Source organism: Porites lutea, chromosome 7 (assembly GCF_958299795.1).
Source record: "Porites lutea chromosome 7, jaPorLute2.1, whole genome shotgun sequence".
In the NCBI taxonomy this organism is placed as follows: Eukaryota; Metazoa; Cnidaria; class Anthozoa; order Scleractinia; family Poritidae; genus Porites; species Porites lutea.
This window is the reverse complement of record NC_133207.1, coordinates 4,462,905-4,476,450: the sequence shown is the minus strand read 5'-3', so window position 1 is coordinate 4,476,450 and position 13,546 is coordinate 4,462,905. Positions and strand designations below refer to the sequence as shown.

At 39.2% G+C, this 13,546-nt stretch overlaps 2 protein-coding genes and 1 non-coding gene across 3 annotated transcripts; 2 read left to right on the top strand and 1 right to left on the bottom strand.

The window, feature by feature from the left end:
* Positions 1–1,676: 1,676 nt before the first annotated feature.
* On the bottom strand, positions 1,677–9,499 carry LOC140944115 (mitochondrial amidoxime-reducing component 1-like). Its single transcript, XM_073393239.1, has 7 exons — positions 9,248–9,499; positions 7,667–7,840; positions 6,897–7,059; positions 4,299–4,439; positions 3,763–3,830; positions 3,106–3,177; positions 1,677–2,084 (listed from the first exon to the last, which is right to left on the bottom strand). Exons 1-7 carry the CDS (start codon positions 9,472–9,474, stop codon positions 1,955–1,957), a joined length of 975 nt encoding a protein of 324 aa, XP_073249340.1. The 5' UTR covers positions 9,475–9,499; the 3' UTR covers positions 1,677–1,954.
* LOC140944114 (probable inactive tRNA-specific adenosine deaminase-like protein 3) lies at positions 9,494–13,385 on the top strand. Its single transcript, XM_073393238.1, has 8 exons — positions 9,494–9,589; positions 9,679–9,753; positions 10,010–10,064; positions 10,205–10,278; positions 10,677–10,887; positions 11,272–11,383; positions 11,523–11,917; positions 12,570–13,385. Exons 1-8 carry the CDS (start codon positions 9,529–9,531, stop codon positions 12,766–12,768), a joined length of 1,182 nt encoding a protein of 393 aa, XP_073249339.1. The 5' UTR covers positions 9,494–9,528; the 3' UTR covers positions 12,769–13,385.
* Positions 10,519–10,590, top strand: Trnae-uuc (transfer RNA glutamic acid (anticodon UUC)). The gene has a single exon. It is a non-coding gene; the product is annotated as a tRNA-Glu (tRNA).
* Positions 13,386–13,546: the final 161 nt, after the last annotated feature.

Sequence of the window (13,546 nt, the reverse complement as noted above, 5' to 3'; positions counted from 1 at the left end):
AATGTTGACGATGTTTTCCCGCGTTTTTCTCCCGGAGGGTAGGTGGGGGGGGGGGGATTCCTATATAAAAAAGGGGGGGCTCGTCAGGAAAATTAATTACGTGAATCGAGTAAATAAAACAAATTGAAAATATGTAATTTTCAATATTTCTTCGAGTGCAACCCTAAAAGAGACCTTTGCGGCTAAATATAATGGTGTTTTACCCCGGAACACCCTAAGCGAGACCAAAATCTGACATTTACTCCGCTAAGCGAGACGACGGAGCATCCCCGCCCCTTTCAAATGGGAGTCCCCCCCCCCCCTCGAGGTTTTTCTCTTCGAAGGATGTGACCCTAGCCCTTACGGCTTTGACAGTCATTGCGAATAAAATCCACAGCTCATTGCAACAACCTCCATTAGTTCGACCAAAGCCCCGGAAAGATGGGAAGACAAACACGTCCGTTTACTTATTACAAGCTACATGAAGTCCAAAGACAAACATGGGAAGTCACACATTACCCAAGAATCAATTCGGTCGGACTTTTGGTTCGGACGCTTGGTTAGTCCGAGTGGTCTCTCACCGGTCGGTCCGGTATAATGGAAGCACCCCATGATTCATTCTCGTCCCCAGAGCCCGTCGTTTCTTGGTCAGAGAATGAACGTGATTAAAAATGGTGGAAAGGACCAAGCGTCGGTCGTAGCCACTAGGCTTTTATAGATTGTGCTAGTAAAAGTAGCATATTATGCCAGTAGCATTGCTCTTTTTTTGGCCAAATTATGCTAAAATTATGGTTCTTTTTTTTTTTTTAAATGTGCTGTTCAAAAACCATGAGAAATAAGTCCAAAAATATATTTTCTTTAATCAGAAGCCGTTTATTCTTGTTAGCTACAATATATATATTTTTTGGTGTCCGTTTATTGTTCATGTTTCGAACTTCTTTTAACTAGAAAAAACACCGACCGACAGGGTTTGCTAAGGGACTTCCGGTTCCCGTACACCCTGGCCCGAGGCCCCATTCCCATGCTTAGTGAACTGCAAATACCACTAAAACATCAAACAACGTCAGCGTATAATTAGGATTTGGGAATCAACTTGCTCAAAACCCAAGAATGTTCCGATAATTATCAAAATATGAGAATCATGCCAGCAGTGCTACGCTTTAAAAAATGGGAAAAAAAAGATGCTAGTTTTCTCAAATTATGCTAGCCCAGTCTATAAAAGCCTACGGCGGCCGGACTAGGTTGTCGTTAGGATGAGACCATCATCGCCAGCAAATTGAGAAAGTCATTAAAGACAGGGATATCTTAGCCACGAGATGGTCAGCACTCCAAGGGAAAAAGGCACAGTGTCACTACAGCAGTCCATAGAGTTCTGACGACCTGTTGCATTCCCTGAGAAGGGGGGTGGGGGGGAGGGGCTACTCTTTATGATGGCTAATTACAGGATCGCTCGTGCCGCAAGTTCATGGTACCCTTTTCAGGCTTTAGGTTTATCAAAGGGGTAAGAATTTCACTAGTTGAATTATATGAAAGGGAAGGGAAATTTGTTATTTTCATCTTATTTCCAAAAGGTGCTAAAACGGCCAGCAGACGCTTTTTATGGCTGTGCATGAAAAGGTCAAAGAAATTTACGACATGAGACCAAAATCTGCAATTTCTACCCCTAAGCAATCTCTTATATGTGAACACCACAAAGGGAGAATCTTGTTTTATTTATTCTTTTTTCTCCGCTGGCAGCTAATATATAGTACAGCGTTAAGTTTTATTATGTTCTTTTACTGTTAGAGGAATTGATATTATTTGTTTGTTTTTTTCCATGATCAAACTGATCATAACCAAAACCATTAACTCAACGCCTTTGACTGGAAGACTCTTCAACCTTCCTTACTGCGTCAATGTGTGTCCTCCAAACAGTTAGCTTTCACTGTGAATTACAAATTCTCTTAAAGTTGCTCAAGCTAAGCGATGAGTTGGCCTATGAGCAAATCACTACAGACTCTCCTAGCTGGACAACTCGGCCCACAGCACTCCCTTCTAGAGCTACGAGGACACCGAATAGAGGGGATCGTCCTTGCCTTGGATCCCTATCCTCTGGAAGCCTTATTCTGTAAACAAACAAATATACGTACAAACACAGATAAATATTTTCCACTAAAAATGGTTTCCAAGTTAACTTGAGTAAAATCATTCCTCGGGTTGTCACATGTGTGAGTTTGTTTTAACCAAGGTTAAGTGATAAGTGCGACGTCTTCAGATCGTAAAGCAGTAGATATTTCATCAAAATACCATCATACATAACTTTAGTCTGACATTCAGGAGGAGACAAACTGCAACATAGCACGCGTAACACGAGCTGCACCGTGAGGTCATTACAATGTTGTCACGGTGGCTATTAGGGAGCTTTAGCAACGGCTAAGGCGGCGAGAACGTCAAAAAAACAATGGATTTAGGTAAGCAAAAGAACAACTCTGCACGTGCATCACACTTTTCAGTTTTGTATATTTCTTTGCCGTCACTGCACGATTACGGCGTGAAAGTGCCTCATTGAACGTTTTAAGGAGAACGTAAACACGCGACGACGAATTTTTCTCTCTCTTTTCAAACTTGAGTGCAGTCCCCAAGAAATCAGCTCCTGGGAAATTCGCCTACATTTGACGTATTCAGCAAACTGGAATAACGCTTTTGCTGCCGTCGCCGTCGTCGATGCTAAAGCTCCCCATTCGGGGAGTTTAAGACGTCAATACGGCAGGCGATGGCAAACCCCAACGTCAAACAATAGGTATTGGTCTGCCTCCAACGCAAATGACTAGTGATGAAGCGCAAGGGGCCACGGGAAGGGAAAAGAAGGGAGCTGAGGCGAAGACCGTTTTCTCCATCCCGCCTTCCTTTGCGCGCAAATTTACATAGCACGGGTCAGGAAAATGCGGACTAAGACTTGGAAACGAAGGAAAAGAATGAAGAGAAGTTGCATAAAAACCATAGTAAGGGTCTGGATTAAGAGAGTAAGCATTTTTTCTCTCCTTCCAAAAGTCCAGCTCGTGATCACCTTTTTGCTTATTTTTAACAAATATGGGAGCATAGGACAAGAACAAAAACTTATTTAATTATTATTTTAAAGTCAAATACCTTCTCAGGGTGGCCAAAGGTTCGCGACCATCCTTTTCTCCCAGTGCAGGATTGACTGTTATAAGGATACACCTAAAATGTTTGCCACAAGAATATGTCCTAAAAATTTCATGACACAATAATGCTATAGTCTAAATTAATCCAAGAAAACCGCTATCATGGAAAAGGTTTCGGCTCCATTCAGAGGCCGAAGTTATCCGTAACCAAACCGAATACCGTGAAGAAAGTACAGTACGCAAAATGTTCGGCGTCTGAATAGGTTAAGTATGGTTATTTCAATACTGCCACACTGATAGTAGATTTTTAACAGCAGTCCTTGCCAAAGTATGTCTTTATCACAAGAAACGCGATCCTAATCTGTACCAGAAAGGAAAAAACCTACATCAAACACTAAAAGTACTGTACCAAATACCTAGGCACCTCGAAGCCGCTTTAAGAAATCTCGGCTGCACGTCTTTGTTAAAACACATTTCTTCAAAGTTTTTCAGAAGTTCGCCAAATTTTCTGGCAATTTGTATCCGCCTCCAACCTTCCTACACAACATTCAAGCTCTCCCTAGTTTTCTCAACTCACGACTATTACTAACGACATTACAAGAAACACCTGACTAAACAAGTGACACCCCCTTGCACCCTAATCATTCGTTGATTTTTGTACCTGTCACACCGTTTCAGGAACCTGAATTGAGCTCCCCCTATCTGAAGATTCTTGCCAATCCACTTATCCTGTTAAAGGAGGGAAATATTGCACAGGTAATCAAATGTTCTTGTTTTGCAAAAAAGAGGCTTTCCAAAATACGGATTTTTCTCGCTTAAAATGCCAGCTTATGCGAAAAAAAAATTGAAAGAGCATGTTTTGTAAAGGTTTTCCAAGTTTCAGCCGACGAGGGAATGGGTGAATAAAGGAAGCTTGTTGGGTTTTCAACTCAAAAACTTTTTTTAAATTCGTGCTTGCTTGATTAGCGCGCGAAAAGCAAAACATCTTGACGTCACAACCATGTTTACATACTGTCATGCAAACACGCCTCTCAGCCAATCAGATTAACGAATATTCTCTCCTGGTTTGTTGGAGTGGGCAGGGAGGGAAGAGTACCTCGCATGAGACCCAAAAACTTGCGGGGGGGACCAAGATTATTCGGCAACCCGGCCACAAGAACTACCAAGTAAAATGTACGTAGAAAGAAAAGAAAATACCTCTTCCCATGCCTTGAGTCCTCTAACCACAATGTTTGGACGGAACCTTGTCATAGAGACCGGCATTGGTAGCTCTTCATTCAGTGCATCTAAGGATGCTTCATTAGTAATCAGGTAGGGGGCAAACTCACCAAATGACACCTTAGAAGACAAAGAAGAAAGAAGTTTAAGACAGACTTGATCCATCCCCACTTTATTAGGTTTTCGAATACGATTGATTTCTATGTCAAAAAATTAAGATAAACCAACAATCAGCGTGCAAAGAAAATAGTGTCTTACTATTAGGCTGGTGAATTCTGTTCTTAACTTGCCCGATAGGCAAGTGAAGCCTTTTGGGCAACTCAAATTACAGAAGAACTGTAAACAATCCTGCTCACCCATTTTTTTTTCTTTTTGGAAGGGAATGGGAGCTGAAATGAATTTTAGGCTGGTACATGCTAGCTACAGCTTGCCCGAATGGCAAGCTGTAAAACTCACTTTCTTTTCTTTTCTCTCTGACGATTCGATTTTCTTTTCCTGAGGTAGTGCTTCTGATTGGTTGAAACAAATTTCCCTCACAGCACAAACCAATCAGAAGCACTACCCAGATCTGGGTAGTGAAACGTCATCAGTATGGAATTTTATTTATTTTTATACTCCTATTTTCATATTTTTTTTTCTTATCACATTTACTGTAGAGGACCATAGTGCTTCTTCTATCCAGTTTTGTATATTTTTATACAAATTAAATATTACCAGTTGTATTCTCAAGTAATTACATTTGCTTGTGAATAATTGGATGATTCAACTTCTGGTTGCAAAGTGGTTATCAATAAACCATTTATCTATCTATCTGTATCGAAAATGCACGCTGATCTTACTTCTTTAAGTACATCTCTCTAATTAACTCACATTCACTTCACCTTCCCTCAATCGTATTTCCATCTCTCTCTTTCAATCTCCTTTTCATTTTCTCTAACTTTTGTTTGTTTGTTTTGCTTGTACTGTTCTTCCTTTGAGCCAAAACTAAGATTTTATTTAAAGTCGGATGATCACCTACATTAACAATGAAAATAGGACCTTTTTCTGTGACTAAATAAAGCATTGTGCATCACTTTGCACGATTGCAAGGATCTACCAAACAAATTCTGCCAGTAAATATTTCTCCTACACCCCATCCCATCACACCTCGCACGTCTAAATCTTCCACTTAGTTGGGGACTAGAAACCACTTTAAATTTCTATACCAAATTTCAGACCAAAAGCACTCAGAACCCAAACCCTTTAACACACACATACCTACATGGATTAATTTAGGGGAGAATCTCTGAGGATCATGGCTACTCCCATCTTCTGCTGGTAAAATTATAACAGGGAATTGGACTGTAAAAGAACCTTACACATTCACATTCTTTTTCAATCGTTCGCCATATTTCTGCAGGGTGGTGTCTACTTCCATATCGGTGGGCATGTCACACGGTGCAGGACAGTTCCTAAAGTGGAAGACACTCACTTCGTTCCAACTCACATTGAGGCTGCATGATATGATGTACTTCACGTTCAAAAACTAAAACTCTTTGTGGATCACTAAGGCATTTTAGTGTGAGACCTATCAAGAAACGACGTGAAACATTACGAGAGAAAAGCAAGAAAGTTTGATTAGCATTTTCTACACAGGCAAATCTAACACTTTGAAAACAATGGCCACAATATTTTTCTTCGTGAATACAGTGAAGTAACGAAAGCATGTTCTCGTGCTGAAAAAAAATTGCCCATAGTAGTTGACGTCTTCGTCCATGATATAGGAGGGTAATTTCCAAGAAAGAACCTGTGCTAATCCTTTACTTTTGTATTAATGAAGCACTTTCTTGACATCGTCAGAGATTTCATATTCATAAAATGTAAAATAAGAAGCTCCTAAAAGTTGCGAAAGTTCCAGAAACTCGATTAGTTTGCCAGCCTGAATGGTACCAAATATAGGAGCAATGAAAATTCTGTAATCGCTTTTGCTAGATTTCTCCATTTTTTTTGTGTTTCCTACTGAAAGCTGATTTAGGAGACAAGTTCATGGGGATGTCCACATAATTCAGTATGATGACCAAATCTTTCGGAACAACTTAGTAAACAAATTAGTAAAGGTAACAGCATGATTTGTAGTGACATTAGGCATAAATCTGATAAATACCCGACGAGTGTTATTTCGAAATTGTTATACGTAATTTCATGAGCCTTTAGGTGAGTGAAATTTGAGACAATTTTGGAAAATCACGAGTGGTATATATCACATACAAATCATGCTATTATTTGTTTATACTACTACCCTCAAAAAGGTTTGTAATTTTCACATGTAGGTATTTCAAATTTCATGAAATACCACTGCTCCAAGCCGATCAAATTGCAGAAATTTCTCATGTAGTAGTATAAATATTATAATACTGACAGTATTAACCCATGTAGGTACGCGCATGCCAAAGGGTTTGGTTTTTTAAAAGTCCTATTGGTCTGAAATGGCACTGATATATAGTAGATTTTAATTGTTGTAGAACAGTATTGAGTAGGTTTTTTATAGCATGCTTCTGAGGCATTTTTATCAAGCACATATAATTAATTTTACAGCACCTCATCGCCTGGTTGAGCAACATCGCCCCACTCTTTATCCTCCTGTATAATTCTTGGCTGTGTGAGCTGATAGATCTTACAGCCAGGTTTATCCAAATAGTTTGATATCCACTCAGCTGCTTCGTCTCCTACATAACGACCTTCACCATACGTGTTCCACACTCTGTTAAAAGAGTCACAGTGATTGTGTTTAAGCAACAAGAAACAGTATTATTTGATGACTACTCAATTAATAAAAGAAAGGAATCATAGTCTAAAAAATACTGTTTTACTGCATTGGTAATGAAGCGTAGTTTTCTCCATAGTGCTCAGGTTATGCAGTTGCTATAGAAGAGTTTGATGCATGTAATAAAGTGGTCAATGATATTATCAGACCATTTTAGCCTGAGATTATTTTTGCCTAAGCTAACAGTTCATAGAACCAAACTGGGGGTAAAATTTCAACAATTAATTTTTCCAAACGTACATTTTAGAGTACCTCCTGTACCATGGACTCGGAAGATGCAAAAGTTACACAACCCGAATGCCAGCCAATGTCTCAAAAATTGGTCTAACTTTCTCCATAATGAAGGTATCATTTGAATCCAAAATTCATCTTGTACAGAAATATCCAAAACCTGCTCAAGCACCCATCTTGCCAGTTCATGTAGTAATTTTAGGAAAATCATCATCCCGCAGGTGCAGCAAATATATTTTAGTAGTGACAGAGTCGCTTTCTTTAAGTAGATACTAGTATTTGTTTAATCACTAAATAAAAAAAGTCAAAGCACCTAATTCTTTTTAATGCCCCACTCTCTTTCACCATGTTCAGTTTGAGAGTTTTCATCTTCGGGGCATTCAGGCAAAGGTACTTGTCATCTTCAAAATGAGGAACAACCAGTGCTAACTTTGGGTATTTACGTTGAGTGACAAAGATATCTTTCTCATCCAAAATAATCCAGTGCCTTTAAGAAAACAACAAATTTCATATAAAGTGAAGATGTGATGAGGTGGGTACTCTTAGATGTAATTGACAGTACAAGGGAATCTTTCTTCAATGACACCTTCCTTTAGCAGACACCTAGAGCCCCAGGGGAGGATACTACCCTAAATTAAAGTGACGGGGGTGCTCATCGGAAGATTTCAAGAACACACCTGACAGGCGTCAGAATCTTGTTTTATGGGCGTGTCCCAAATTCATTTCCACCCCTAAGAAGTAAACAACAAATTATATAACTGGCACTGCAAATTTTAATAGTAATAAAGATTACTTTTGAGCACTTTGTTCTCAAGGACTTTTTGAAAGTATTGTCATAAATCTTTGTCCTAATAAAGCCTATCATTTTTAACAAAATCTGGCACGGTACCAATCCACAAATTGAAACCACTAAAAGGTAGAAAAAGTACCCCCATCACCTTTATTGGGGAGTACCTCCCCAAGACCTAGAGTTGGTCCCTGGTTTGAGGTTTTCCTCCTAAAGTTGCCTAAGTCCCTGAATAGCGTTTTCCTAGGCCTTTTCTGTCAATTCAATTGGATCAAGTCTGTAATCCGTAAGCATTGGTGACTTACAGGAGCTGATCAGATCTTGGTTTGTTGACACCTGCAGTGATCAACTTGTACCCCTGACTTGTAGAATGTGACGTGCGTAGCTCAGCTTCCTGATGAATACACTGACACTGGAATAAATCTCATTTTCAAAGGGATTACGCGCCCCCCACATCTCACATTTTACCCAAGAACCAGCTGTAGAGTCAACCCACAAAGCGTGATGTGCAGACACCATTACCTGAACAAAAGCAGATGTCTACACCGTCCCCACTTCCAGCTGTCAAGAAGACACGCACCCGAGTCGTAAAACCACCCTCTAGGTTCAAGGACTTCGTTGCTTAGTTAGTTTTCAGTTGCCAAAAAAAAAAAGGGTATTTGAACTTCAACAGACTTTTGCTGATCGTGCTGCAAGGACATTGCCCCTTATGACAGTTATTATTATTATTAGTATTTTTTTTGTAAGTTTTGTAACATTTATTTTCTATAACTTCTCATTTTTTTTTACTTTCGGTTTTGTAAGATTATCAAATTTTGTTATTGTTCATAGGCTCGTTCACTTCAAAGGAAGGGAGATGTTGCGATATTGCATTATTGTAGTAGGCCAGGTCACGTGTTACTGTTGATTCATGTGGTCCATATTTGGTCATTAAAAAGCTAGTATGATTCTAACCGAGTCTGGTACATGTCTATTGAAACACCAGCTTCAGGAAACCTGTCTACAGAGCGAGAGGCCACAGGCAATATTAAACTTTAGTAGGAGCCTCATTGATCACCATTTTTCGTTAAAAGTAAATTCAAACGTAACACAATTACGCTAGCATACCTGTCAAACTCCATTCCTTCCTTGAAGCATTTGGCCTCAGTCACGCGAATTCCTTTGCACGACTTGACAGGATAAATAATCAGCTCAGAAACGCGTCCCACCTCTTCGTTAGTCCGTTTCTTCTCTCCTTTTTTCTTCCACCATAGTGCTGCTAAACTAGCAAAGGTGAGCACGGGCAAACCTATCAAAAGAATATACTTCGAGTATGACGAGGGCGTTGCAGCCATTTTGCAATTGGAAGTCTTGACTTAGTAACCTGGTCAGTGTCAACAAAAACAAACATGGCGCTAGAACCAAAGAAAAAAAAGGCGAAACACGAGGATTCTAATTTGTCCGTAGGCGGTACTGATTTCTTTTCCGTATATAACGCATTATAATCCTCGCAAATTAGTCCTCAGTTTACACTAATTGCACTGATTTTTCGTTTTTAGAATTTAACGACAAGAAGAAAGCTGCAGTTCCACGGGCTGTCCTTGCAGACGAATTCACGCGGCAGTTTAAAACAGGTTACTTATTCACAATATATACTTTTTGAGAAACTGATATACTTTGAGAGGTGATTATAGTGTTTGTTAAGTTTTGTTCTTTTCGCGAGATGTGGCACACGTGTTTCATAAAGAATACAGGGCCGCGACATGAATTTCACCCCGCGGCCGCACGTGTTGAGGTCGGAGCGCGAACGCCTTTTTAAAGCACATTTTGAAGGTTGTCGAGCCAAAATACAAGCTTACACATTTATTGTGTTCTTTTGTCAACTTGCAGTAGAAGTTTTCGCAGCTGACATTAAGGACAGAACTAAAACGTCAGAACTTATAAGGTAACTCAATTCAAAGCTTGCTCGCGCGCTACAATTTTTAATCTGAAATCTAAGTAACCAAAAGTCGTGCCTCTTTATCTGAGTTTTTTTTCTTTGACGAACCAGATTGAAAATTTTTATTCTACTTTTTCTTTTTACAGAAGTCTTAATGATAAATTCCCACTTGCAGGATTGGAGCATTTAAAGAGGGTCCGAAGCATTAAACATGGAAAAGGTTAGTCTCAGCTCTTTGTTTAGGCACAGAGAACGACGTCGCTAGAAGGTAGAACAATAAGCTTACAGAGTGCGAATGAAAAGACTGATCGTTCTTTTTTTACTTCAGCAAAAGTACGTGCTATATTCGCGTGGAGTGCTACTTGTTCTTGTTTTTATTCCCCCCTTTTTTGTCATCTGGGTTAATTAACATACTCAAAAGTAATCAGCATAACAAATTTCAGTGTATGGGTATGTGATCTCCCATATGGTCTAGCGGTTAGGATTCCTGGTTTTCACCCAGGCGGCCCGGGTTCGACTCCCGGTATGGGAACACAAATATTTTTTTTAATTTTTTTAATTCTGCTTTTGTCTTACTTATGAAACAATTTGTATTTTTTTTGCCATCTTCATTTTCAGATAACATAATTCAAATTATTTTGTGCCCAAAGAAGAAACAATGTGTGGACTTCACCAGTTCTTTGAAGGATCTTTTGCAACAATATAGAATTAACTCTGAGCTTCTTGGTGAACCTTTTGTGACAAATGTGGCAAAGCATTCACCACTTACCAGGGAACAGTTCAATGAGGCCTCCTCCTGCTGGCCAGTCAATTTTCATGAGGATAAATAGTATGTGGGGAGAGGGAGGGAGTTGGGTTTGTGGAGAAGGGGGGTGGGGTGGGGTGGGGACCCATCCTCATTTTGCTTATAATTTTTTATGGGGAGATGGCATGCTGGAAAAGATATATTTTTGGATTCTATCCTGAAAAGGGAATATATTTTTTGGGAGTTTTAACTATATTTTTTAGTTAACTGAAAAAAAAAATGTGAAAAAATAATATTTCTGGTGTTCATAGTTTTCTGAGTTCCATGGTGATGTCAAAACATTTATTTGTGGAGATTCCTCTAATGGCCTCTCAGTGGGCCCTTAAATTAATTAATATTTTTTTCTTCATTGTTTTAAATTATTTTTTAATGTGATGCTAACTGTTTTGATTCATGATTATTTCCAAGTATTTCAAGAGTGTTGAGAGGAGAACTGTTTGATGATTGTGAACTTCAGCTTATCACAAAGTTTATGAGATTAGCCATACAAATAGCTGCAACAAGTGTGACCTCCCAAAAGGTAAAATTTTTTGACTTTTTGTGTAGCTCGGTACATTGGAGGAAAAGGGTTATTTGAAAAAGACAAAGTACTTTCTCATGTTGTTGGCATTTTTGTGATGCTGATAATTCTTTTGTTTATCTATCTTGTTTAATTTTAGTTTCGTATTGGTGCTGTGATTGTCGATCCACAGACAAACCACGCTATAGCCATGTCTCATGACCTCCGTTGCACAGGCCACCCACTCCAGCATGCTGTGATGGTCTGCATTGATTTAGTGGCTCATAGTCAGTTGTCAGGGGCTTGGCAACTTGACTGTGAAGCAGTGAATGGTACATGGATAATGAGTGAAAGAATTCCACAGCTACAGGAACATTTAAATTTTTCTCACCACAACAAAAGTTCTTTGGACTCTAAGCCGTCAGAAACAGGAGAAAGATCATTAAATGTAATGGAACCTTCTGATCTGGCAACAAACAAGGACCAAATGTGCAAATCAACTCCTTATTTGTGCACTGGATATGACCTTTATGTTACAAGGGAGCCTTGTGTTATGTAAGTATCAGTACATATTGTTATTAAGTGACACTTCAGGCAAATTACCTGAGCCACACCCCACTTCCCCCAAAGTGTGAGGCAAATACAGCTCTCTCTTAACTCAGTGTTAGCATGAAATTCAGTGTTGGGTTAGGCGAGGGGAGGGGTAGGTGAGCACTTTCCCAGAATATTTTGAAGAAATCCAAAAATGTGATCATCAAGGGAAAAAATGTGTTGCCTTTTGTTTGTATGTAGATAAGATTGAGGCTTAAATTACGTTAAAAGATACTGTAAAATTCCGAAAATAAGCCCCAATGCTTATATGTTTCAAAGGCCCTTTTTGAGGGGCTTATTTTTGGAGGGGCTTATATTTGGAGGGGCTTATCTACAAAGGGAAATTTGCGTTTCAAAATCGATTGGGCTCGCCTTTTAGTTGAAATTAACCGTTTTTGCTTTGTTTTATTTTGTATTTGAGGGCAACTTTCCAAGTACAAGCCCCAGATGGCTTATATTTGGAGGGGCGATTTAATGGAGGGTTTTTGGGTTACCCGTTTGGGGGGCTTATATTTGGAGGGGCTTACATTGAGGGGCTTATTTTCGGAATTTTACAGTATATAGCACATTCTCAAACAGACCCATCATAACTTTGTCATATGTTAACTTGTTTCAGGTGTGCAATGGCCTTAGTCCATTCAAGAATCAGGCGTGTGTTTTATGGATGTAGTGACAATGTGTTAGGTGCCTTGGGGAGTAGATATAAGATTCACACCCAGACTGGACTAAATCATCATTTTGAAGTGTTTTCTGGCATTTTAGAGGAAGAATGCAGAAGCATTTTAGAACAATCATTTGCATATGACTTATGTTGATTTATTTCGACAATGGTAATATCTAACTGCCCCATTTCTCTGTACGCTGAAAATTATAGTGCAACACAACCACTGCAAAATAATATTTTTTATTTTAATTTTAATTTAGCCAGAAGGTACACCCCCATAGTGGCCACATACCACCCACGAGGGTCGTGATTTAAGGAATCCATCAATTCTTCAGTCCTGTCACCTCAACCCAACTTTTCCCTGAATCCCATAATCCTGATTTTCATGTGATTGTTATTTTCAGCATCGTGCTTCTTATTTTTTCTTTCAATCCTAAATCTTGCCCCCATTTTGCTTAAAATTCTGAATCCCAGCCTTCAAATAAGGCAAGTGCCGCATCCTGAAAAACTTTTTGGACGCCATCACTTTAATACCTGAAGCTACCTGTCCAAAACTGCTCTTGTACTTTGCTCTACAGTTAGTTAAAGTATGGCTGCAGGGACTGGTCATATGCACATTTAAGTGCTAGCAGATTCTTCATCGGTAAATACAAAATCAAACCAGAAAAAATATATGTACGTAAAAAGTTTTTTACGGGAGTATTTTACGCTTCCTTGGTCTCAGTCCTATAAGATGGTATTTTTCTAGAAAACGTACCTCTCATGAAAACGTGACTTCACTTGAGGTTGAAGCTGTGTCAAATTTTTAGAAACTAGAAGTTCATTTAGCTCGCTCAGGGAGCTAAAATTATCAACTCTGGACGATTACTTTTTTCTTCTCAAATCAACCATCTTCAAGAAAGCCTGTGGCCAAGTCTTTTCTAACTTCA

Coding starts and splice junctions, on each gene's coding strand:
- LOC140944115 (XM_073393239.1), bottom strand. CDS start 9,474: ATGGCTGCAACGCCCTCGTCATACTCGAAGTATATTCTTTTGATAGGT. Junction 7,841..9,247: donor GAAGGAATGGAGTTTGACAG/GTATGCTAGCGT, acceptor GTTTTCTTAAAG/GCACTGGATTATTTTGGATG. Junction 2,085..3,105: donor CCTTTGGCCACCCTGAGAAG/GTATTTGACTTT, acceptor GTTTGTTTACAG/AATAAGGCTTCCAGAGGATA.
- LOC140944114 (XM_073393238.1), top strand. CDS start 9,529: ATGGCGCTAGAACCAAAGAAAAAAAAGGCGAAACACGAGGATTCTAAT. Junction 11,384..11,522: donor CAAGTGTGACCTCCCAAAAG/GTAAAATTTTTT, acceptor GTTTAATTTTAG/TTTCGTATTGGTGCTGTGAT. Junction 11,918..12,569: donor ACAAGGGAGCCTTGTGTTAT/GTAAGTATCAGT, acceptor AACTTGTTTCAG/GTGTGCAATGGCCTTAGTCC.